The 25,074-nt window shown below is 33.3% G+C and overlaps 5 protein-coding genes across 6 annotated transcripts; 2 read left to right on the forward strand and 3 right to left on the reverse strand.

Annotated features, from left to right (window-relative positions):
- Nucleotides 1–2,748: 2,748 nt before the first annotated feature.
- Nucleotides 2,749–3,618, reverse strand: LOC123892079 (putative fasciclin-like arabinogalactan protein 20). The gene has a single exon (XM_045941925.1). The coding sequence runs from the start codon at nt 3,616–3,618 to the stop codon at nt 2,749–2,751; it is 870 nt and encodes a 289-aa protein (XP_045797881.1).
- Nucleotides 3,619–8,605: 4,987 nt separating this feature from the next.
- LOC123891397 (ribonucleoside-diphosphate reductase small chain) lies at nt 8,606–10,020 on the forward strand. The gene has a single exon (XM_045941262.1). The coding sequence runs from the start codon at nt 8,823–8,825 to the stop codon at nt 9,810–9,812; it is 990 nt and encodes a 329-aa protein (XP_045797218.1). The 5' UTR covers nt 8,606–8,822; the 3' UTR covers nt 9,813–10,020.
- A 399-nt stretch (nt 10,021–10,419) lies between these two features.
- LOC123891398 lies at nt 10,420–16,243 on the forward strand. Of its 2 annotated transcripts, none has more exons than XM_045941264.1 (7): nt 10,420–10,614; nt 10,724–10,764; nt 11,387–11,444; nt 14,351–14,444; nt 15,152–15,236; nt 15,319–15,384; nt 16,039–16,243. In XM_045941264.1, the coding sequence occupies exons 1-7, from the start codon at nt 10,524–10,526 to the stop codon at nt 16,138–16,140; spliced, it is 537 nt and encodes a 178-aa protein (XP_045797220.1). In that variant the 5' UTR covers nt 10,420–10,523; the 3' UTR covers nt 16,141–16,243. The 2 variants fall into 2 exon arrangements, with proteins under 2 accessions (XP_045797220.1, XP_045797219.1); XM_045941263.1 differs by having other exon boundaries at nt 10,428–10,614; nt 16,027–16,243.
- A 2,353-nt stretch (nt 16,244–18,596) lies between these two features.
- Nucleotides 18,597–19,247, reverse strand: LOC123892080 (probable methyltransferase At1g27930). Its single transcript, XM_045941926.1, has one exon. It carries the CDS (start codon nt 19,128–19,130, stop codon nt 18,597–18,599), a length of 534 nt encoding a protein of 177 aa, XP_045797882.1. The 5' UTR covers nt 19,131–19,247.
- Nucleotides 19,248–20,705: 1,458 nt separating this feature from the next.
- On the reverse strand, nt 20,706–23,504 carry LOC123891399 (zinc finger protein 511). Its single transcript, XM_045941265.1, has 4 exons — nt 23,298–23,504; nt 23,150–23,211; nt 21,966–22,164; nt 20,706–21,382 (listed from the first exon to the last, which is right to left on the reverse strand). Exons 1-4 carry the CDS (start codon nt 23,421–23,423, stop codon nt 21,008–21,010), a joined length of 762 nt encoding a protein of 253 aa, XP_045797221.1. The 5' UTR covers nt 23,424–23,504; the 3' UTR covers nt 20,706–21,007.
- Between the last annotated feature and the right edge of the window lie 1,570 nt (nt 23,505–25,074).

Genomic DNA, 25,074 nt, shown 5'->3' on the forward strand with positions numbered 1-25,074 from the left:
TTCTGTGCATATCATTTCCAAGGCTTCTTACCATGTTACTTTGAGTAGTCATGACTTTAAACCAACTTATGTGCATAAAGTAGAAGGGACTGGAGTCCAACAAAGCAATAAGGCACTATCATTAACATTGAATATGTAAGGCAGTAAGCAATTAAAATTGGAAAATTAACCTTTGATTCAAGTGAGGCAAAAAATGTGTAGTCCCTTCAATGTGAGACTTCTACAACTTCTCAAATTCACACATTAATTCCAAGTCTTATAACTTTTGTTTATTTCTTACCAAGTTTCAACCAATCTTTTCATACAATTTCCAGCAGGAATGTAGTATTATGAATGGTGTTTGGAGCCGGGTATATGTATTAACAACTGATTTTCTTTGCGGTCTTGGTGTTTTTGGTGTTGTTGTTTTAAGGGCGTGGGTTTTTCTTTTGTTTGGTGGGATGGTGTTTTGTCTTTTGTTTAGAGTTAAAAGTGTTCCCTGCCTGTTTGTATCTTTCTTCTCTATCCCTCTCTAGGCTCTTCTTGTGCCGAGAGTTGTGGTTAATAAATTGTTTGCTTTTAAAAAAAAAAAAACAGGAATGTAGTATTATAGTAGTATGTCTTTTAATATCATTGTATTGCTACAACCTCTGCAACATTTATAAAAAAGTCATGGTCTTGCACTTTTATAATCAATATAAATATTAAGTAGTGTATATTACTTCCTCCGGTCTTAAATATAAGCAAAAGTCAAAATGTATTTAGTCTAAATCTAAGCAAATACATTTTGACTTTTGCTTATATTTAAGACCGGAGGGAGTATATTATTTTAGTCGGAAATGATGGCTGGAAGAAAGTCAACACTTCATGGCAAATTACCAAAAATCTTAATTTGTCAACAATTCAAGCCTTTGGTGTCAATGCTATGTGTCATTGTATTTTAATCCTTGACCAACCGCTATCAAGAAACGTTTCAAACCCTCCATGTAATAAGCCAACCGATAAATAGAAGCTAATCAATACTATAGTTACATACAAAATAATAATCCTAAAGAAGAGTTTAAGTTCATAGAGCCTGCTAATTTCCAAATATAATGGTGTGCTTTTTTCTCCCCTTGTTCTTATTGCTTCTTACTCAATTTCCTGCAAATATTTGCTCATTATGCAACCATCATGACAACTATGCCTTGCTACAATTCAAGAACTCATTTGTTGTCAACACTTCATATGAGTGGTGGTCTCCTTGTTACTCCAATCCTTCTATGAAGATAGAATCTTGGAATAATGGTACAGATTGTTGCGAGTGGGATGGTGTCACATGCAACACTGTATCAGGTCACGTGGTCGGTTTGGATCTTAGTTGCAATGGTTTCGAAGGTAAATTATCTCCTAATAGTACTATTTTCCAGCTCAAGCAACTTCGACGACTCAATCTGGCTTTTAATGATTTTTTGGAATCTCCTATCTATTATAGAATTGGTGATCTAGTGAGTCTCACACATCTCAATTTATCATCCACCAGATTCAGTGGTAAAATACCCTCCACAATCTCTCACTTGTCGAAATTAATTTCACTTGATCTTAGTGGTTCGATGAGACTCGATCCATTCACATGGAAGCGTCTCATTCTTAACGCAACTAATTTAAGACAACTTCATATCAAAGCTCCTTCTCCTCCCATTACTCTAATTTTGGCCTTGACTTTATTGTTAAACTTACTTTTACATGTGTATCAAAATACCACTAACAAGAAGATACACATTCAAGAATATTTTTGTAACTAGTTCGATGAGACTCGATCCATTCACATGTGCATTGCTACCAATTTAAAAATTCATATATCTTGTTCAAAAGATTCGCACATATGCATATGATATGAAGCAACATAATTTAATATAAAACGATTATGGCCATGATCTAGCACGCACAGGACAGGGACAGGGGTATCAAGATTGTGATTCTGTCTACCTTGGTTTAGACTCAGTTGAATAGAACACCTGGTAATTGATTATGTTAGTTCCTTTGTTGTTTACCCTCATTGCTCAGCTCAGTAATCACTGTCATACTATGATAAAGTATTAAAACTCTCCGTCTCATAATCATAATGATTAAGACACTGAGACAAGTTTGCTGCCAAGGGACATATCCTGTTTTTCCTTCTGTGCAAGCATTGATCTAGTGCAATATCCACATTGTCACAAGCTTGCATTTAGTCAATTCTAAATGTTCAGAAGCAGAATTTGAAAGAACAAATTGAAATAGATATGTGGATCTAGCTAGTTAGCTCAATGACTTCTGTTTAAGGTATGCAGCACCGAGTTTCTTTTCTTTATAGTACTAAGCACTATGAAATACTGACAGAGACATAAGTCATATCATCGACAAAATAACTAGTTACTTGTAAATTACTAAAAGACTAAATGAGCTAAAGGCTTGGTTAAAACAAAATTGAGCTAAAGGCTTCCAAGAGCTAGTTTTCACACCATTAAGCAATTTCATGCTAAGACTAATCTAAGACTAATCTCAACTTCATGCTAAGATTACTCTAAAATTCTAAATGACACTGCATATTCAAACATGCTATGAATTTACAAACGATTCAAATTTCAAACATTTTGCATATTATACTATAGCATATACAAATTCAATCACATTATTTTTTGTATATGAAATTCAATTATTGCTATCCATGAAACACTATACACATCAAATCTAACCTTTTATACATTTCTCCCCATCAGAAAAGCCTATATACAAATCACATTCCATCTATTTCACTAACTCAGTTCCGCTATCAAGCAATCCACCAACGCGATGAACAACTACGAATTCATCACGATACATATCCGGAACAATAATATTCACACCATTAAGCAATCTACGACGAGGGAAAACACTTACTCTAATATCAAAACCATCAAAAAGAGTCTTCAATCGAGCATCATCCGGAAAACGAATCAAATCACGCCACCTAATCAATCCAAGAACAACATGTTTCTTTAAAATCGCCACATTTCTAACTGCCTCATCGGGTGGTGCAAATACAGTTATCTTCGCGCCAACTGTTAATTCTGGTAACAGATTTTCAAGAAACACGGCGGTTAGGGAACAATTATTGGATCTGAGGATATGACCGAGAGATTCCGGTTGGGGGAGATAGAGAGAAGATGAATTGAAGAAATCGTGGAGAGAGAGGATGAGAAGGGAGGGGTTTTCGAAGAGAGGAGTGGTTGAAACAGTTACGTTGTTGATTGAGAAGTGGTGGTGATGAGAGAGAGAGGAGGTGGTGATGATGAGAGATGAATTTGGGAGGAGAGTGGGTAAAGGAGTGGAGATAGGGAGAGATGTGAGATAATGGAGAGGGATTTTGGAAGGGATGATGTGATATTGAAGGAGGGAGAGAGGGAGGGGACCATGGCGGCGGAAGGCGGTGTCGGAGGGGACGAAAATGGTGGCGGAGGTGGTGGAAGGGAGGGAAGAAGAAGCTAAACGGAGTGTGAGAGACATGGAGAGGAAGTTGGAGTTGGTGAGGGTTTGTGCGGCGGTGGAGAAGAGGGGTTCGGTGGATGATGTGGCGGTGGTGAGTGTGACGGTGAGGAGGAGGAGGAGGAGAAGAAGGGTGTTAGGATTTTGTTTCATTGGAATTTGAGATTTTTGCGGTTTCTTTTCTTGGAAAGAAGAAAATGTAGTTTTCAGTAATGCGAGAATGAAATTGACATTTTGGCGGGGAAATACACGGATTGCAAATTTGTCTCGAATCCAGAACTATAGTTAAGTAATGTAAAATAAACTCGCGTTATATCATTTGAATACTCATGGATAAATAATTTTGTTGTTTCTTTACCAAAAAAAATAAAAAATTTGTTGTTTGTTCATTGGACTATTAGTTTTTTTTATTTTTAAATAAATTGTATTAGAAGTAACATTTATTATTTTCAAGATTAAAGGAAACTATCAAGTTTCGGTACAGATTTATAATAATAAAATAATTTCATCGCTATATGAGGCTTGTCGAAGTCTTCCCGAGTTTCCGTCACTCGTAAGAAGGGTGGTTTTGATCACTATCAGTGTTTCTGTTAGCCAGGCTTGGGTTATGAATGGAGCGAATTTGGTAGTCGGTATTGAGATGCTTTTCCAGTTTTCAGATGGATATTGTAGAAGGAATGAGATTCTGATTTCAAGGCTTCGAATGAGGCGGTGCAAGGAATGAATATTGCGAATTTGGGGTTGAGTAACATTACAAACCCTCTTCTTGGTCCAAGGCTTCGAAGGAGGCGGTGCGAATAGAAATGGATAGGATTTTAACTCAGAAAGAACCACCCTTTTCTTTAACTTGCATGGGCTAATTAATGGATTGTGGCCTAGTAGAATTGAATCTTTCTTTTATCACCTCCCGTGTTTCTTTTCTGCCCCCATTTTTCCATTTTTACCCTTGTTTAAAAACTTCATAACGCGTTTTCCGAAATTTTTCTAGTTCAAATTAGGAAAAAATTTGAAAAACATATTTCGAAGTTTCGGGAGCTAAGCCAAAGCAAAAAAATCGGAAAACACGTTCAAAAATATTTAGTCAAGGGCAACAATGGAAAAACGAGGGGTGGAAAAGAAACACGGGAGATGGGGAGAGAAATCTTGAGTAGAATTTAACTTGTATGGAATAATTATTGGATTGCGGCCCAGTAAAATTATCGCTCAATACTTCAAATTTATTTCTCAGCTCACGACCTAGACTAGAGTTATCATTATCGTACTTTGATTAATAATCATGTAAAAAGTGAGAGATAATTTTGCCATTCATATTATACTTCATAATATAACATAAATACTCTTTTATTTAAAATATATCACGTAATATTTTAAAATATATTTCATATTTTAAAACTCATTGCCCTATATTATAAAACTCATTTGACTGAAATGGCAATCATGAACTAAAAAAATTTATTGTTTTTGGTAAGTATAAGATATTAACCACTATATTAAGAAATATATCATACTAAATTGTTTAGAAATATTTATATTTTTGAAAAAAAGATAATTATTTATATAAAAGTTGTAAATGTAAAACATTTTTTTAAAAAATATTTTTTCCTATAAAAAAACATAATTTTTTAAATTTTATAATTAAAGTTGTTCAAATTCAAAAAAAATATAAAGTTTGACTGTATGTTTATATATGGAAAAAATATAAATCATATATTATTTCTTTACTCTGATACTTTTTTAGGTGAATTCTTTGATATTAGTTTTTTATATATATATAGACCCTGAGTTTTGATTTTAATATGAATAAATTGTATTACTGCTATTGATAATACTAAAGCTATTCAAAATGGTCAAGCTTTCCTTCGTGCCAATTATTGTCTTGTTCCTTATTTTTTCAGGTATACTAGTTTTTATATCATATTTTATGGAAGTGTGTTGTGGAAGTGTTTGGTAGTGTTTACTAATGACGATGGTTGTGGGTTCATATAATGACTAACATTTTTCATTTCCAATATTTTTTTTTGGAAAATGCTAGTGTATCAGATGCACTAGTTAAACAAATTTAAAAGGAAATTTCGTCTTGAAACAAGTGTCCCGGATACTGTTTAAGATGACAATTTTATTTTAATAAAATTAATTACTTGTGTAAAATAGTTTAACAATATAGTATAACATCTGTGTTGACTGTTTGGAGCGGACTGCGAGATGGGGACTTAGCTGCCTAATTTTTCATTCTACTGTTGCCCCATTTATTTTTGGCTTGCGAAGCTGCTTTTGTATTCTGATGGGCCGATCACTTTTGATTCGAGATCAGGAGTTAGAGTCTTAAGTCATCTTTTCGGGTCGGGTTGATGGTGTGTTGACTGTGGAGTGTGTACTAGGTGGTGTCTGTTTTTAGCTTTATCATTGGTGTTCCGCTTATATACGGCGCCTTTGCTTTGTAGTTCCATTTTTCCCGTTCTTTGTTCGTCTTGTGCAGAGACCGATTATTATTAATAATATTTTGCCGTTCAAAAAAACAATATAGTATAATTATAATTTTGTTTTCACAGTTCTTTTATAATATAATAATTATTTTTTTTTTCCTAACAGTTATAGCAAAGCAAAGTTGGGCAGATCAAATGTGCACCACCAAAAAAGCAGGTGACTGCGACCTTAATTCATGCAACCAATGGTGCATTCAAGCATTTAATGGTCATGGTCATTGTAGTGTCTCAGGGGACCCTCGTTCAAAAGCTCAATGTATTTGTATCCACAAATGTTAAGCCTAGAACAAAAATATCACAATTGCTCTATTTTAATTTTAAATGTAAGAGAATATATCAAAATAAATTTAATCAAATCGCCGGAATCATATTTATATTAGTTTATTAAGTGTTTTGCATATTTATTGTGATCTAAAATATTATTTCAACCAAGTTGCTATTGAAAAAAGCCACAATTTTCTTTCAAAAATTTATGCGGGATATGCTAGTTTTCAACTTTGTTTTTTCGCTATTTAAGTAGTGTACATTATGAAAATGAGAAATTTTGCAGAATTTTTGAAATCCATCATTCGCTACCCGTAAACGACAATTGCTCTAACATACTCATATTTTTTTTTAAAACAACATACTTATAATTATAGTGCATATTTTTTTTACAATCAATAATTAACACTTTAAAGATAATATAATCAAATGTAATAACACAAATGTTAATAAATTTAATAACACAATCAAATTTCTTAATCTTGGTGATTTTTTCAAAAGGATTTAATATTTATGGATAGTATTTTCAAAAGTTAGAAATATTAGTATTTTCAAATTTATAGTTTACTGCTTATTACAAATACAAATATTAGTTAGGCTTTGTATGTGGGGTCATCTTTTCATTTTACGTGGAGTAAAAGTATTAAACATTAAAATATGGGTTCAGTGAGTTTTGCTTAGTTGACTGTACACAGTGGCGTCTCCGAGTTTTTGGAGGCCCCGTGCGAAATATGAAAGTGAGTCTTTAATAAAAAAACGTAACTTTTTTTTTACAAAAAAACCATCATCGATTTAAATTGCAAATAACATAAAATTATAATCATTCTTGTAATTAACATAAAAAAGATTCATAGTCTAACAATAACAACAAAATACATTATAGCTACTTTGCTTATAAAAAAAACATTCTCCACTTTATAGAAACAAAAGAACATCCCTATCGGTAATTAACTTTGGGAGAAAAAGAATGATGAGAATTGGGAATTGGGAAACACAATTAAAATAAAAAAATTGTGATTTTACATTGCAAATTTTAGAAACCCTAACTTGTAAAAATTTAGTCTTTACCTTTGTTTCAACTTTAATGAAGTTTTTGAGAATAGAAGGAAGGAGGTTAACCGACATTAATGCCGCCGGTGATGGCGGCAGGTCGACGCCTGGTGGTGGTGAATTATTGGAGTTTTTGAGAAATAATACGTAGAACGCAAAACGCAAGATAGACTTCTCTTGTCTGCTATTTTTTTTTCCTTAGGAAAACGGGTTGGGCTGGACCTTACTGCCCTTACAACATTTTCTAACATAAATAATTATTTTTTACACCCCCTAACTTACTAATACCATTACCCTATAAAAAAAATTGTGGCCCTCATTTTTATGAGACCTTGTGCCACGGCCCATGTCGCACATGGGCCTAGGCCGCCCCTGACAGTACATTGCATTATATATGTAGCGGTTGGAATTTGAACACTGATTATCTCATTTATTTACCTTAAGAGTTGAATTTTTAATCACTAAACTACTTGACAAAAAAATATTAAAATATGTTATTAGTTAAAAAAATATTAGTTAAGCGAGGTCGTAACGTTCAACACTAGCAATTTTAGTATTTCTATCGGTTGAGTTAGGATTTGTGGACGATATAATTTACATTTAATTTTAAAAAAAAAGTAAAAACAATTATTGAAGAAGTAAAAATTATTTGCCCCATTAGATTAGCTTGGTTCATAGAAATATTACACTATATACAAGAGGCCGATGTTTCATCGTCGTTCAAAACATTTATCCACATTAATTTAAAACTGAATTTTTTTGTTTTGTTTTATTTATAAAGTAAAATGGAGGTAGAATATTATATTCCTCCTCCGCCTAAATAGTAGTATTCTTGTTAGGTCATACTCTTTTTTTCAAGGGTTATGTTAACTTGTGCCCTAAGGACACATGTTAAGCTACCTAAAAATAGAAATATAGTATTTAATGATACAAAAAATTTAATGTTTAGATAATTAAATACACCACAAGTTCAATAATTTTTTTCCACATTTATCTTCTTAACATGTACCCTTAAGGGCACAAGTTAACATTCTCATTTTTTTCAATTTCAAATCCCCCAATTAATTTTTTCTTTTATTGGTGAGACCGCCAATTAAATAATACCGCGTAACTCAAATATTCCCACCAATCCAAAAATTCCCAAATTTTAAACCTCCCTCTTCATTCCACATCCATTCATTTCAAATCCCAACGCACCGTTTCATCCTTATCAATCATCACCCCAAGCCCATTTCCGTAATTAAACACCAAAACCACCACAGATTTTTCTATGTTAAAATCCCCGTATTACCCCTCCCAAATCTTCTCATGAAAGCTTTCCCAAAATATTTCAAAATCACGCGCGTTTGTTTCCATCTTCTCCCGCACGCTTTTCCCAAACCAAAACCCCGCAAAATTTTCAAAATTCACCCGCTCCTATTTTCACTCACAAAATCTCTATTTAAACCCTTTCACTCTTCACTCATTTTAACACCTAAACCTAAACCCTAAACAACACCAACAACCAAAATCACTTTCTCCAAATAATCACTTTTCCCCAATTTTCCTAATTCACCAAACATGCCTGCATTTCCCGATGAACCACTTCTCGCCCCAAACCCTGACCGTTTCTGTATGTTCCCAATTCAATACCCTAAAATCTGGGAAATGTACAAAAAAGCCGAAGCTTCATTCTGGACCGCCGAAGAAGTCGATCTCTCGCAAGATCTTCCACACTGGCACAACCTAACCGACGGCGAACGTCACTTCATCTCACACGTTCTCGCCTTCTTCGCCGCCTCCGACGGTATCGTCTTGGAGAATCTTGCCGGAAGATTCATGAAAGAAGTCCAAGTCTCCGAAGCACGTGCTTTCTACGGTTTCCAGATCGCGATCGAAAATATTCATTCTGAGATGTATAGTCTCTTGATTGAAACTTATATCAATGATTCTATTGAGAAGAATCGTTTGTTTCATGCAATTGAGACGATTCCGTGTATCGCGAAGAAAGCTGATTGGGCTATGAAATGGATCGATTCATCTGATTCATTTGCTGAAAGAATCGTTGCTTTTGCCTGTGTTGAAGGTATATTTTTTTCTGGAAGTTTTTGTGCAATTTTCTGGCTTAAAAAACGTGGTTTAATGCCTGGTTTAACTTTTTCAAACGAGCTTATTTCACGTGACGAAGGTCTTCATTGTGATTTCGCTTGTTTACTTTATTCGCTTTTGAGAAAGAAACTTAGTGAAGAGCGTGTGAAAACTATTGTCCGTGATGCGGTTGAGATTGAGAGAGAATTTGTTTGTGAAGCGCTTCCTTGTGCTTTGGTTGGAATGAACGGTGAATTGATGAGTCAGTATATTGAGTTTGTTGCTGATAGGTTATTGGGTGAGCTTGGTTGTGGGAAAATTTATAATGTTCAGAATCCTTTTGATTGGATGGAATTGATTTCGCTTCAGGGGAAAACTAACTTTTTTGAGAAGCGCGTTGGGGAGTATCAGAAAGCTTCTGTTATGAATAGCTTAACTGCAAATGGTGGTGCTCATGTTTTCAAGTTGGATGAAGATTTTTAGATCAAGAAATTAGGGTTTATCTATTTACTAATATTTTAATTTCATTGTCTTGTTTAATTTAATTAATAATTTTAGGGTTGTGTTGATCTGTTTCTTGAACCATTTTAAATGGTTGAGTTGTTTCTTAGTTTTATTTTTCTAGTTTTTTATGATGATCATTGTATAAACGCAGTTTACAAATATTAATGAATCTTCTTTCTTCTGTCAATAATTATTATTATTATTATTATTATTATTATTATTATTATTATTATTATTGATCTTGTTGTTTATTTGTTCATTGATTTAATTTAAATATTTTGATCTTGATTTTGACTAAATTAACAGTTCGAAATTGATGAAATATGAAAATTAAATAAATTTAGTTTCTTCTGTCAAAATTAATTTTGTATTCAACTAATTAGGGTATTTTAGAAAGAAAAATAAAGATGTACCAAAAAAAATAAAATAAAGAAAGGGTCATCTCCAAAAAAGAAAGAAAGAAAAGGCAATATCAATTTCTTTTACTTTGATTAATTTTTTGTAATTTTTTTATAATTTTTTTATGAAAATCGAAATTAAGAGTTAAATATTTAATTTTTATGAGCTTTTATGGAAAACGAAATTTATAAGGGTTAAATGTTTAATTTTTGAGGTTATAAAAAATTGACATAGATAAGATTCGTTTTAGCTTAGATTCACTGTGAGGAGTGTTCATTTTGAGCATCTTTAATGGCTTCTGAAATGCAGAGCAGTGGAATGTTAACTAGAGAACAACTTTTCCATCTTTTCGAGCGTTTTGCTACTCTTACATCCCAACCTGGTACCCTAATTTTGTTTCACAGTTTATATACTATCTATTTCAATGCTTGATTTTTCCAAACCCTTTTTGAATTTTCTTTCAATATTGTGTTTGTATATGGTATCTGAAGATGTGAAGAAAAGGATTTTAGATGCTGTTCTGGATAAGCAGGTGAAATTTTCTGGGTATTTGTCTGGAGATTTATTTTTGTTGTTCCTCCCTGTTCTTTGCTCTCTCTGTTGGTGTATGAATTGGGTTTAAATTTAATTGGGCAATTCATGTTCAATTTTGAAGACCAAACAGGGCATTATGTTAAGATCTGTTTACTTACATTTTTTTCTTCTAAAATGTGTTCATTTTAAATTATTAACAAGGAGGTGAAAGATTCATGTAGTGAATAATTGTGATAGAGTGAAAATAGAAGTAGATAGCTAGAATGCATTTTTAGAAAGAATTAAAATAATGTTAACATTTTCGGAATTTCTTAAAATGCTGAATCTGTTTTCAAAATTGTTAAAGAATATGGACAGAGAAGTATTGAATTTATATATTCTATAATGTTTATTGGTTGAAGCAAAAATGAACCAAGGAAACATGGAAATAATAGTTTTGACTAGGATCTTTCTGTGGGTTTGGCTTGAGTTTTATGAATGAACAGACTATTTGAATTCATCGTATCAAATAAACGTCCAAATTGGTTTCACATTATACTTAAGCTCTTTTATGTTATAAATGTCAATCTGTAATGTGTTTTTTTTTGGTCATTTTTCTTGAATTCATAACTGATGAGCAGGAAGCTGTTGCTGTGACCACTACAATACAAGAGGAAATATTTGTGGAGATGGGTGTTGGTATGTTTTTGAATTGAAAAATATGTGTGTAATTGGTTGTACTTTGGATTTGGAGTATCAATGCCTTGTTTTTCATATCATTAATCTAAATAGTCACAACAGTTTTTGCTTTAACTCAACTCATCCTCCTGCTTGTCTCACAGTGCATTCCTTCTTGAAAGTTCAACTGTACATGCGCTCGCACATCTATAAACTATAAATTGATAGATAGAGATATATGCATATTGCATATATGTGTACATTTTTCCCCCAGGCCAAAACTAACTGATGCTTCAAATGATATTTGCTTTTTATCAGTTAAACAGACACAAATGATAAAATTTGGACTCTTGGTAGTCACTGTGATGGACTTATGATGTGATATTAGGTTTCTGAGTCCACAAACTGAGTTATAACAGCCTCTTCAAGGTTCACTAACCTCCCTTTTTGTCGTATCTGCGTCTATTTAAATTCCAAACCACGAACTAGGCTTTATTCTCTCTACTGCACTTTTTGTTTCCCCTGTATTTCTTTGCTTCATAAAATTCTTCTACGCCCCCCACTAAATTTCCTTCTTATGTTTGTTTTTCAAATTCAAATTTTGAGCTTGTTGTTTTGGGGTACCCTGAATTTGTGTAGGAGCTCAAATTTGTTTATGTGAAGTTTGAATGTAATTCATGTACTAGTTTGTGTTGTTACATGAATTTTAGTTTATGGGGTTTTTGGGTCTGCACAAATTGCCTGTGACAGCACTTTAAGTAAAGGGTGGTTTCAGTTAGCTACTATTTTGATTTGAACCTGTGATTTTGATTGGTTTTAGTGGAGGTGAATGAGGTTTTAATCAAAAGCTATTATAGGGAGATGAATTGAGCTGCCTTGAGTTTTGGAATTCAAAGAATTTAAGTTTGAATAAGTAAAGTATTTAAAGATGAATATGAGTAAAAACAAGCCAAGTACAACGTCACTACTTATGCTGTTTATATGGTTCTTTGGTTTTTCTGTCAATTATAATTTGGTATTTACAATCAACTGCCATTAGGTTGGAAATTTAGAAACAGATGAGTTAGGATACCTTGATCCTGTTATCAGGATTCTTCGAAAGGTGATAGGGAAGTAAATTCTATGTTTTAGTGACCGCAACAGATGCAGTTTACAACCAATTGCGATACCGGTTTAAGTACTACAGATAGGTCACAATTCCCTTTTGTGTGTAACTAGCTCCTAACTGTCATTAACTACTCCCTAGCTATTGAATGTGGGCACAAGTGCACAACTAACACTTCTGGCCCATTTCGCTTAGTGGACTTCTGTCTTTCCTCTCGAACACTACATTTTGAATCAAAGGCCTACTAGTGTCAATAACCTGCGGGGCTGTATCTGTGATCCATAACCTGTGCTTGCTTGGATTTTAGTTTGTATGATTGAATTTTGAAATACAGCCTATTGGAAATTCTGCCATGGTTGCGGTCCACCCCTACCTGCCTTAAGTGTGTCATTTGGAAACATGGCCTACATTGGTTTTAGTCTCACATTGCCTTGAAACATGGCCTAAGTAGCTCTTATAAAGCTTCAGCACTCTTACTCTTACAAGTCGATTTTGTAGGGATTGAGTTAGGCCCAACTTAAATTCTAAAAGATGATATAAAAAGCTGTCATAGATCTATTGTTGGGTTTCCCACTTCATCCATGGGTGTGAGTGGGTGTGAATACTTTGAAGGTCTAACTGCACCATTCTCTCATTGAAAGAACTCGAGTCCTTCATGTTGCTCTGGCTACCCCTTCCGCTTCCTCAAATTCCTCCACAATCTTCACCTTGAAATGTTGCTTTACAAACATGTTCAGGTGTGAAATTTTCATCACAAGTGAAGCAGAGTTCTTCCTTCCTTCTCTCCCAGTATCCTCGATACCTACTCACTCCATTTTAATAATATCTAAAAATCAAACACAAGAAACTGAAGTAACTCGTCTAGTAATGATTGACAAGGTTGTTCAAGTATTAGAAGTGACTTTTGAGGATTTTCAAGCCAAGTCTCAGCAGAAATCACCTCTTCGACATCAGCCTCTTCCAAGCAGTCTTTAACATCACCCATATGCATTCTTCATAGCCTTTGATGGCTTTCCAGTCTGTTTGAAATTTATTCTCCCCCGTAGTTCTCATTCCTTGTCACATTCCACGGTTGTTATAAACCCAGGAAACTGCAGTTCAGAACAAGGAATCAATGTGTTCATAACAGAACAAATAATCAAAGCAAATGAGAGCAGAATCATATTTGTGCAGTAAAAATAGGAAAGTGAATCAGTTTTAAACCTTTTGTATGTCAAAAAAATGCTAGCTGGTGTTTTAACCCTTACACTTCTTCCTACCCAAAAATAGATGGAAGCCATGTCACCACAACATAGCCGGTTTTCACTATGCACGCATACTAAGCCTATCAGGCATGCCAAACACAGTCAATTCAACTCAACATTCCATGCTAACTATTTGATGGCAAGTTAGCGATTTGGTCACATTTGCATAATTTGAAAATTGTGAGGATCAAATTGGACAAGTCCTAAATTAGGGAGATCAAAAGGGTGATTTAGCCATGAAACTTAAGGCATCTTGATATCTGTGGGGGTAAGGTAGACATTAATATGCAAACAATCTGTTTTGCATTTCTTTTCTCTCTATTTTAGTTTAGTACAACTGTGAGGTAACTTGCGGCATTTTGATACTTCGTACTTTGATTGATATATGTAGAATCTGTGTTATCATCTGACAATCTGATCAAACTTGAAAGTAATTTATTCTGGTGACTAAGGCAACTTGTTAGCAATTTTGTACTACTTCATCACTTTCTTAAGGATATCTTGTATTATACACATCTATCTATTGTATGTATATTTTTGCCTATATTTATCTATTCATTTGTTTGTTTACACAACAGACCCAAGATTTGGTCTTTCATGCTTGGGAAAAATCAGTACTGTATATGAGAATGACCAAGATTTGGTGATTCAATTTTATAAATTCCTTGCCAAGTATGTTCTCTCTATCTTTTTGTGTAGCATTAACTCATTTCTATCCTGTTAAAAATTCTCTTCAATTCTTTGAGCAATTCATGAAAGAAAGTACATATAATGTCAATATCTTTTTCTAGCTTTGAGTAGCAAAATAATTGATACCCCCTTATTAAGGTTTTTGTTTGGATTGGAAGAAGTTGCATGAGAAGCAGGGATCGGCTTCCTAAGCAAGTATGACTAAAGGAGGTCTAGGCCACTCGAAGTGACTGGCACATCTGTTTTTGATTCTGTTCTGTTGAGTGCAAATGGAGATGAGAGTTTTAGACTAATTTTCTGTGCAAACTTGTCTTTCTTTAATATCACATGATATATGACGCATAATTTCAAAGTTAATACAGAAGTAATCAGCAATTTCTGGTCTAGTTCTATTTTTTACAAAACAAAAAAGGAATAAGTGACACCGCTTTCGTCCTTTGAAGCCATAGAATCTTCATATTAGTTGGAATAAGTTTAAAGTTTTTATTCGTGCTGGAAAGTTTTGAAAGAAAGTAGTGCGTAGTTATGTTTATCTTTTATTCATTTTAGTATTCTGGATCAGTCTTTCTGTACTCTCACTTCTATCAAAAGTCTATTTTTTTATTCTACACTTTATCTCCTATCCCTTCAAATAAGGATTAGCAAGCAGTTTTTTAATGCAAAAATGGCCTTATACTATGAAATGGCAGAGAAGAGATGGCCTGCGATGAAGCAGAGCTTGGAGAAGAAGAATTTGCAGAAAAAATGCACTATCAACAAAACATACAGGAACAGGTAATATTTTCAACTTTATGTTTTAACTTTTCGGTACCTACATGTGTACACTGCTAATAGTCTAGAGAGTAAATCTTCACAGCAACTAGAGATGCTGCAGCACATGCGCAAGTTTAACTTGGATGATCAATCTGCTATACTTGAGAAGGTAAACGCTAGCTTTCAAATTAGAGGCACTTTTCTTATCAAATTATGCTTCCAATAAGACAAATACAACAGTCATTGTCATCTGATGGTTTACAAGAACTTCTGTGTATAAATCATAATATTATTTACATGTAAGTGTGATTGATAATAGAACAAGTAGTTATATGCAGTCTGATAGTATTCGATCTTTTGAGCTTTCTTAGTTGGGCTATGGATTTATAGAGCTTATGCAAACAACCTATGACATGTAGATAAGGGTTTTCAGCTTATTTCCATAAATTTTTTCATGATAGCTTATGATAAACATGAAAACAGTTTGATTTTATTTTATTTTGCAATAATTTATACATAAGCACTCACATGCTAAACACTTATTAGGCAATTTATCCAAACAGAGCCTAGTTTATTTGAATTACATTACTTATATTCTCATAGAAATATGATTAATATCCATGTAAGTTGAATGATGAATTCAGTCTGTATTGCTCTTTCTAAAACTTCTGTATAATGTACGAATAATTCAACTTGGTTTTGCTTAATTGCTTTGCACATAGTTTCACAGATTGACAATATTTATTTCTTGTTGATAATTATGTATTAAGTTAAAGTAGTTGAAAACAAATTAATGAGATGAATTTTCTAGTTGCACAAGCAGATGGAAAATGGCAATTATGAAAGCGAGACATCCATTTTGTCAGTTGAGCAGATGGAAGAGATAATTCAAAGGAAGGTGTCCCTTCTGTTTGCCCTAAGTTAGATCATGTTGAGAGTTATTTTGTATTTGTATTGTATTGGCCAAATCCATAATCCATGATATGTATAATACTTCACTTATCAGCCAAATACCTATTATTCCATGATGTGTTGTATTATTTCATTTCATTTAATTTCATTTAGCTCTTACACTTCTAACGTAACTGAATTTTATTAAGCCAAACCCCACCTGATATTTGCATTTTAATTCTACCAAGTTTCAATGCATTTCCTAAACAGTCAACTTTATTTCATTTTAAAGGAGGATTGAAGACATCAAAGATTCAATCTTGTAATGAAGTAAATTTCAAGAGATTCGATTTCGCAATTTTTGATGTCCTATGATCAAACATTGTTTGGCAGTTAACCGTTTCCAAACCAAGTGAATGTTAAGAGAAGTTTCATATCGGATGTGAGATGACCTGAATATGTGTTTATAACTGAGGGCAATTCTCATCATACAAGTCGGTTTGTAGGGTTGAGCTAGGTTCAATATCAAATTCTGGTATCAGAGTCTCTCCAGAATCTGTCGGGTCATCCGATATCATGCCACCTACCATTTATATCCACACACCAAATAGTATTTATTTTTATTTTGCTTTTGTTCCTTCATATTTGCTCCAATGAAGGGTGCAAAGGCGGAACCATGGCCACCCAAAATGGAAATTACTAAAATACCCTTTATATTTTTATAACACTATTGATAAAAAAAATGATTTTTTCCCTCATAAAATATATTATTTTAATGTATATAATTAAATTTGTTGAAGATCAAATTTATGCTATGATTTAATTTTTTTTATAAAATATAATTTTTATAATGTAATTTTTAACTCTTCTAATGTAATTTTTTTGGGTACCTGGGCAAAGGAAATGAATGGTGCTGCATTCTGTGTCTCTATTAACTCTTCAAAAAAGTTATGTACAAATTGTTAGATTTTTTACAACTAAACTACTAAAAGCATAGATAAATAAGAGGGGAAAACAAAGAAAAAAAATCACAATTACAAATTGTTGGATTTTTGTGTCTATAGATGTAGTTTTTTAGAGGATTAATTTTGCCATTTAAAAAGGATTAGCAACATAATTTCTTGTCCACCTAACTTTCATTCATGTGTATTATCTTGAAAATATTTAGCAACATAAATTAAAATGATATTTTAATTGATTGTAGTGTGTTTGTAATTGTTGGTGGATAATCAAGTATTATTGCTAAGTTAGAGATCAAACTTGGATATTTTGACTCATAAACCTATTACCAGACCAAACTACTTCGGGTTTAAACGGATTGGTTTGAATTGAATCTGCACTTGATCGAGTTCGGGTAAAATGCGGGTTGGGTCACCGGGTCACCCAAACCCGTGAACTCCGCTAACCCTAGCCACCAAGTCATCTATATAACTACCATATATCATGACATTTAAATTAAAAAATAAAATACACAATTTATTTTCTTTTTCTCATGTACTAAATATGACTCTTAGGTCTGTTTGGGAAGGGGAGGGGAGAGATTTTAATGAAGGAGAGGGAAGGGGAGGGGAAGGGAGGTAATGCATTTTAATTAATATGTGTTTGGTTCAAAAGAGATAGAGATGAGGAGAGGGGAGGTGAAACATTTTAATTGAGTATATGTTTGGTTCACAAGGGGAGGAGAGAAGTTTTATAATTAATTTACAATTTTAACATAGGTGCTTGTTGTATGTATTAATGTGCATTAATTAATTTTAACATAAGTTGCAATATGGTCTGACTAAATGTTTATAAACTAGATGCAATTTTCACTTTATAAGCCGGTTTTGTACGGTTGAGTTTGACCCAAAACTCAATTCTAAAATACCTAAAATTATATAAATGAGTAAATTAGAAAAAATCTAAAAATAATTAAAAGAAAAAATCTTGTAAGTTGCGATCTTTAGATTCTTATTTTTTATTTTTATTTTTATTTAAAATAGAAGAACACAGAAACAAAGTGATATCAATAGAAAGGTGAGGAATGACTAACCAAGTCATTGGGCTCAAATGGTTAATGAGCTTCATCAAAAAGAATGGATTTCAGGAGAATCCGGGTTCGATTTCTGGCCAGACTTTACTTACCTCGCGGCCGAACTCTGGTTTAATAAGGCCTCTTTCTCCTAGGAATCCGAGGGTTATAAACCAAAAAAAAGAAATGTGAGGATTGACTTCTTGCCGGTAGTGTTAAAATTCAGCATTTCCCTTGTATATATATAGTATTACTAGATTAATTTGGCGTCTCTTTAAATATGGTGCTCTGGGTATATAAATATTTGTCGTTGGAAATGGTATAAATAATATTGTTTGTCACTCCTGTCAGAATTAAAGTAAACCTCAAATCTCTGCGAAGCTTTGTATGAAGATTAATCACAAGTGTATGAAGTGGCTTAATGTCATAATAAATTCTTCAAAGAAAGAAAATGGAATGAAGAAAACACTATAACCAATTTAGCAAAATCCATTTGCAGTATCAGTAACATTAGCAGCTGGTGGAATAACAAAGTGCCAAAGTTTCCTAATACCACCAACTCTATATTTCATGCACAAAAATTCCTTAGCATAGAGTTTCTCAACTTCCCTATCCACATCATGAACAAACACGTGTGTCACTCCGGCTTTTTTTCTCCCACGCGCCATCACTGCTGCGGAATATATAACTGCCATCCTCCCTGGAGCTGACGGAAAGTATCCCCTTGGCGCATCGATCATAATCACATCCCAATCTCGATCATACACTTCCTCTGGCAACTTTCCCAATGCCAGCCTACACCGATGATCATCTTTGAGTGGGTGATCATCCGTGCTGACTGCCCCACAATCTTTCTTGTAGGAAGATAAGAGTGTTTTCGCCTCATTGAGGCGCGTGTTATAAAACACTGTGTGCGCGCGTAGGATAGGAAAGCGTTTGAGGGAAGACATTGCCCACTTAGGATCTTCTTCGAGAAATAGCGTGACACCAAGTGGATTAAACGAATCCCACATTAGCGAGTCATGACCAATTCCAAAGACAAGAAAGTTGCATGGCGCTAGGGATTGTAACACGTCAAATGGTCTTCGGATCTCGCCTTTGGTTTGTTGGGGAACGTCACGCGCAGTTGCATAATGGAAAATCGTCACAAGAGGGATCGCAGATGATTCAAACTCCTCGGCAATGATGGATTGGGCTGGCGTGAGGGATCCGGCTGTAGAACACAAGCCTTTGGGATCTATTTGACGGGAATAGAATAAGAAGAGGATGGTAGCGGCTGCGATGATTGTTACGACGTAAAGATAATATGGATTGTTGGAATTAGGAGTGTTTTGGTTTTTCTTTTTGTGGGAAGGTTGTTGGAATGATTTTGGAATTAAAGATTGCATAATGTTTATTTGGGTATGATAATGTGATGATGAGGTTTGAATGAGTGAGTAATGTGATCATGGAGAAAAGATGCATGGAGATGAAAAACGAATTCATAGGTGTTAGAGTTAGAAATGGCACTTCCTTGTTGATGATGATGAGTTTTCTAAAATTAGCATCATTTAGACATTGTCACCTTAATTTGTGTGGTAAATTGTTGAAAATAAACACTGTTAAAATACTTAATAATTAAGGTTAAATATTAACTTACAATATTATGCACCTAATACCTATCATGTTTAGTTAAGGTACGATGTATCAATTTTTAGTCCTCTTTTGAAAAAAACACTGCTTTTGTAAATTAGGAGAACTAAAAATCGATAGAATTTTTATAATTATAGATCAAACTTAGAAATCTAGATTTTATAAGAACTATTAACTATATTATTAATTATAATTAGAGAAAATATACAACAGAAATTAAACAGAGTTAGTAAAGACAAGTGTTTCATCAAATTTTTAGTTACCTTCATTGTTTGATTTAACTCTTGTACAATGGAAATATAACTTTTTTTTGCACGTGCAATTTTTTTTTCCCACAATGTAAAATCTTAGTTTTTGTTTGTTATAATGACCAAACAAGGAGGCTTCAACCGAAATTACCATAATCGACATTAACAGTCAAATGTGACATGTTCTGTCCTTTTTGTCTTCTATAGTAGAAATCATAATTAAGTGGAAAGATAATGCAAAAAATAAGAAGAGCCTTGGCTTAAGACAAAAATTGAAGCTAAAAACAATAGGAAAAAAATAGTGCAAATTCTCAAGGATTTTAGAATTCTATGTAATAAGAACAAAAGTAAATCCAATCAACTTCCTTTAAGAATAGAAATATGCTGAAATGATGTACCAAAAAAAAAATAAAAAAGAAATATGCTGAAATTAACAGGAATAGTGTAATTAATCACAATAATTGTCAACAAGAAACTGCAACCATTTGCAATGACAAACATACAAAAAAGCTGCGAGAGTAATTTCTTTCAACTATATAATAATACCAAACTGGCTATTCAGTAAAGAGATTATAAGTTTTTTTTGAATAAGCTAAATTAGCCCACCCAAATTGGCACCAGAGAGAATCGAACCTCAGACCTCAAGAGGAGCACACTCCCAGGTCCCAAGCCAATACCAATGCACCAACCCAAGTGGGTTTTTAAAGAGATTATAAGTTATATGTCTAAATAGCTCAAAATCTCCAAATCATTAGCCAGATATACATTTCATGGGAACAATGCCTATATTAGGCTCACTTAGCCCAAGTGAGAGCACAAAAAGATAATCTAAAAGCATGCTGTTATTACATACTCCAACATGATTATATTTTCCAATTTTCAACTTAATCAGCTACTTCAACCTTGGGACATAAGACATCTACAGGGATTTTGTAACAAGACAGTATCCGGAGATCAATCGATCTATCATTCATCAATCAAGAATGCAGATTGGTTTGAGTGAAAGCTTATTATCTCTTTGTAACGGATGAATCTGAGTTTGATCCCTTCCCATGCTGAACAGCTCGTGGGACAAATGTCATGCCTTTGGGGTTACGGCGACCAAAGCTGATAGATGAAGGAGTTGAGTCAGAAGTATTCAATTTAGAGACTGCTGAAACAAGGTCATCTATGGCTGCATTTTCCACTTCCATCATTCCTGAAGTATCCTCCTTATGAGAATGAGAAGGTTTTTTGCGTTGAGACTTCATCCTGTGTTTCTTTGAAGGCAGAGCCTTCTTGAAAAACTCGAATGATGTAGGGAATTTATGCTTGTCGACCAGATGCTGATGCCTACTTTTGTAGCTTTTGAATTTCAAACCACAACCTTCCACTAAGCATTCATACTGTATAACAAATACAGAAGAACCATGTTATGGAATTTAATATGTGAATGCAAACAAGTAACATGCTAAACTACCCAAAAACAGCATCGACGACGGCTAAATCCTTTTTTCATTAAGTGAGGTGGGTTACATGAATCAAATGACATTATAATATCCCTATCACTAGTTATCTATAATGATAACGATAGATAGTTTAATTCCAAATCCTTCTTAGTGGTTCGACCTATAGTTTTCTTTGGTTTCCCTCTACCTTTAAGTGTAACTTTTGGACTATCTTCCATTGGATGTACCTTCGTACAAACACACTATCTTCCATTGGATGTACCATTGGACTATCTTCCATTGGATGTACCTTCCAAGCATTATTCGAAATAACTGAACCGTAAACAAGGTCTTTGTTGATGCAATTTGAAAGATTATAAATTTAAGTACGAAAAAAATATGGGAGTACTTTACAATAAGGAAGTGAACAAACACCCAACTAGTTAATTCTTCAATGTCAAGTGTATGATAGAAACAATACTATGTAAAAGTGTTTCATGCCATCAAATCGAGACAAATTTAGAGTTTAGACATATAGTACCATGTCATAGCCACGTGCAACTTTTGCCTGAAAGAACGAATCATGAGCTTCCGATACATGAATGCTAAGCAAACGTGATGTTGGGTAGACTCTAAAACACACAGAACAGGATGCAGTATGTCTTGCATTATAGTGATTTTCAAAGTCCTCCATTGAAGCCAAACGCGCTCCACACCCAACAATGGGACAGAAGACTTCCCTGCGCAAAGGAATAGGATACAAAATGAGGCACTCACACAAACACATTGTCATTTTATAAGTCCATCATACAGTCTTCAACAAAGGTAGGTATTGAGTCTAAAACCAATCAAATTTTGTTTCTCAACATAACTAATTAGATGTAAAGTAAAGGAAAACATTTTCGAGATCTAGAAGAAAGTAGAATAAGAGAAAACTATATAACTAGAAATGAGAATCCATCAAAGACGTTTCTCAAAATCTAATAATAGCAACACCTTCTATCAGACATCTGCTGAGTATTGAGTAAAACCTAATAACAGTGCGTTAAATTACCATGCTTTATTCTAATACCTATTGAGTATTATGTATCATATGTCTATGACTCCATGTTACGAATTTGTTAGAAAAAGATCCACCAACGCAACATAGGTCTCAAAAATAATGTTTTTTTAATGTCTCTGTTAAGAGTCCCACATTGGATGAGAGATAACCTGAAGATATGTTTATAAGTGGGGGCAAGCCTGACTTTCTAAGCCAGTTTTATAAGGTATTTTTTAATGTCTACAACCACGATTGAGGTCTTATAAGTCGTATTGAATCGTGATCTCCGTAATATCAAGTATTACGACACAACCAAGGTTTTAAATATCAGTCAATTAAATGCTTCACAATCCTTGATATTGTGGAGAGCCGCAGTCAGATGTAGCTGATGCGGCTTTAACCGCAGCTGCATTGCGGTTTCAATTCAACAACATAAAAAACTGTAATTTTGCATTGCGGTCCGGAAGTCGTGGACCTCTATTTAAAACCCTAGACACAACAACATTTTATAACCAAGTTATCTATTTCCTCTTTTCATTTCAGCTTAAGCCCCAACATTTGAAAATCATATACTACTTCTATTCATGCTTTAATAATTAATCAAAACAAGAATATGAGCTAAAATACAGTTATGAATATTAAAATAAAGTAAGCAAGATTAATTAATAATAGGAAAACAATACCTTCCATCTTCTTGTATGAAATCCTCTAGCTGTTCCTTCTCTTCAGTTAATTCCAAAGCAACCTTATGAAATAAAAATAAAAATAAAGTAAAAATTCACATTTCAAAATAAATTGATTAAATAAAAAAAGAAGATAAAAAATTAGAACCTGTTTAACAAGAAGTTCTCGTTCGAGGTTACCGATAGCGAAGAAAGGGGAATCGGGTTGGAATCTACGAGGAATGGGTTTCCAGAACGGAAACTCTGAATCCGGATTCTGATTTTCAACATCCATTTCACTCTTCAATCAGAGAATTGAGAACTGATTCTGAAAGAGTTTTTGCTTTGTTTTAACTTTTTTCAATTTTGAATGTTAAGTTTGAATCCATTGATATACGGTGACCATTTTTTTTTTCTTTTCTTTCGGGTCATTAGTTTTGGGCCATCTCCATTTTCGGGTCATTACTCCTGAAAATTTCTACTCCGACCCCGCATGTTTCTTCTATACCCCCAATTTACCCTTTTTTACCATGAAATATTGACTTTGGTTTCTACAAACCGAAATACTTAAACTTGATTTCTAGAAACCGAAATTTTCAATCATTTTCCAGTTGCATACTTAATTGAATCGTTATTCAGTTGCATACTTAAACTAATTGAATCGTTATTCAGTTGCATCCAAGAGCGTACGACAGAGAAATTGAACATCCAAGAGCATACGACGGAGAATGACGGCGGTTACCAACGGGATCGAAAAGCGTACGATGGAGAATTGATTTGAATTGAATTTATTCATAGAAATATTTAAACTTTTGAAAATTTCGATTTATAGAAACCAAAGTTTTGCAATATAGAAACATAAATGCAACTGGTGTGTTTAGTTACAACAGTGATGTTAGTGATAATTACCTTATGTTTGAAAATTTCGATTTATAGAAATTAAAGTTTTGATTGAGAATTTTAATTTCTATAAACCAAATTTTCGCAAACCAAAAGTCAAGGGACAAAACAGGATTATTGAGAGGTATAAAAGAAACGTGGGTTCGGAAGAGAAATTTTCATTACTCATTAATTTGAACTTCAGTAAAGTTCATGGATTTTTCTCTCCCCATGTTAAATCACTATTTTTAGTCCATAACATCAACTTATTCGGCCAAAACAAAAAAAACGTGATGTGATTATACTTGGTCACACATGATATTAGTTGAAGTGAAAATTAAAATAAAAAATCTCTAAGGTGTTCCCAACATCATAATTTAGTTAGCATTTAATTTTTTTTTTAACTTCTAGGTTTTCTTTGGAGGAGTTTGGAAGTGGGAGAAAGAGTGAACGTTTTGGAGGAAGAAAAATAGAGAGAAAAATAGAATTTTTTTTCTTCACAATTTATGAGTATTTTTGTAGGGAAATATAAATGAATGTTTATGATAAATATATTTATAATTTTAAAAATATTATAACAACATAGATTGAATTTGAAATATAAATTCTCCAAAACCCTTCAAAAACCTCATCCGATGCCAATTTTTGAGTTCTTCTAAATTATGAGAATTTTGGATTATAAAAAACAAATATCTCAAAACTCTCTCCTCTCAAAGTGTCCCATTCTTTTCACTTTAAAGAATTAATTTGTAACGAGTATGAGTTTGCCAAGGTAGATACAAAATAATATATATTTTTTGGTGTGTAAACAAATGTGAAAAGAAGTTGTTACTTTTATTTATTGTTACCAAACGAAGTTGTTACTTAGTGAAGTCATTAACAACCATAAGCAAATAAGCTTTGAATGAGCATAGCCTATTAACTTATATAAATAGATTGAATTTAAAAAATGAACAAAACGAGAAATGGTAAATGCAAAATGAATTGAATTTCCATGTTTTGTCAAAAAAGATTAAAAAAAAGTCAATAAATTTCCATGATGTGAAGTGATAATATATATAGAAATA

This window comes from Trifolium pratense, linkage group LG6 (assembly GCF_020283565.1).
Source record: "Trifolium pratense cultivar HEN17-A07 linkage group LG6, ARS_RC_1.1, whole genome shotgun sequence".
In the NCBI taxonomy this organism is placed as follows: domain Eukaryota; kingdom Viridiplantae; phylum Streptophyta; class Magnoliopsida; order Fabales; family Fabaceae; genus Trifolium; species Trifolium pratense.

Excerpts from the sequence above, each read along its gene's own strand:
- LOC123892079 (XM_045941925.1), bottom strand. The coding sequence starts at position 3,618 with ATGAAACAAAATCCTAACACCCTTCTTCTCCTCCTCCTCCTCCTCACC.
- LOC123891397 (XM_045941262.1), top strand. The coding sequence starts at position 8,823 with ATGCCTGCATTTCCCGATGAACCACTTCTCGCCCCAAACCCTGACCGT.
- LOC123891398 (XM_045941263.1), top strand. The coding sequence starts at position 10,524 with ATGGCTTCTGAAATGCAGAGCAGTGGAATGTTAACTAGAGAACAACTT. Across the intron at positions 10,615-10,723 it reads TACTCTTACATCCCAACCTG|ATGTGAAGAAAAGGATTTTA; the intron begins GTACCCTAATTT and ends TGGTATCTGAAG. Across the intron at positions 11,445-14,350 it reads ATTTGTGGAGATGGGTGTTG|ACCCAAGATTTGGTCTTTCA; the intron begins GTATGTTTTTGA and ends TTTACACAACAG.
- LOC123892080 (XM_045941926.1), bottom strand. The coding sequence starts at position 19,130 with ATGTGGGATTCGTTTAATCCACTTGGTGTCACGCTATTTCTCGAAGAA.
- LOC123891399 (XM_045941265.1), bottom strand. The coding sequence starts at position 23,423 with ATGGATGTTGAAAATCAGAATCCGGATTCAGAGTTTCCGTTCTGGAAA. Across the intron at positions 23,212-23,297 it reads GAGAACTTCTTGTTAAACAG|GTTGCTTTGGAATTAACTGA; the intron begins GTTCTAATTTTT and ends TTATTTCATAAG. Across the intron at positions 21,383-21,965 it reads TTGCACGTGGCTATGACATG|TATGAATGCTTAGTGGAAGG; the intron begins GTACTATATGTC and ends TTTGTTATACAG.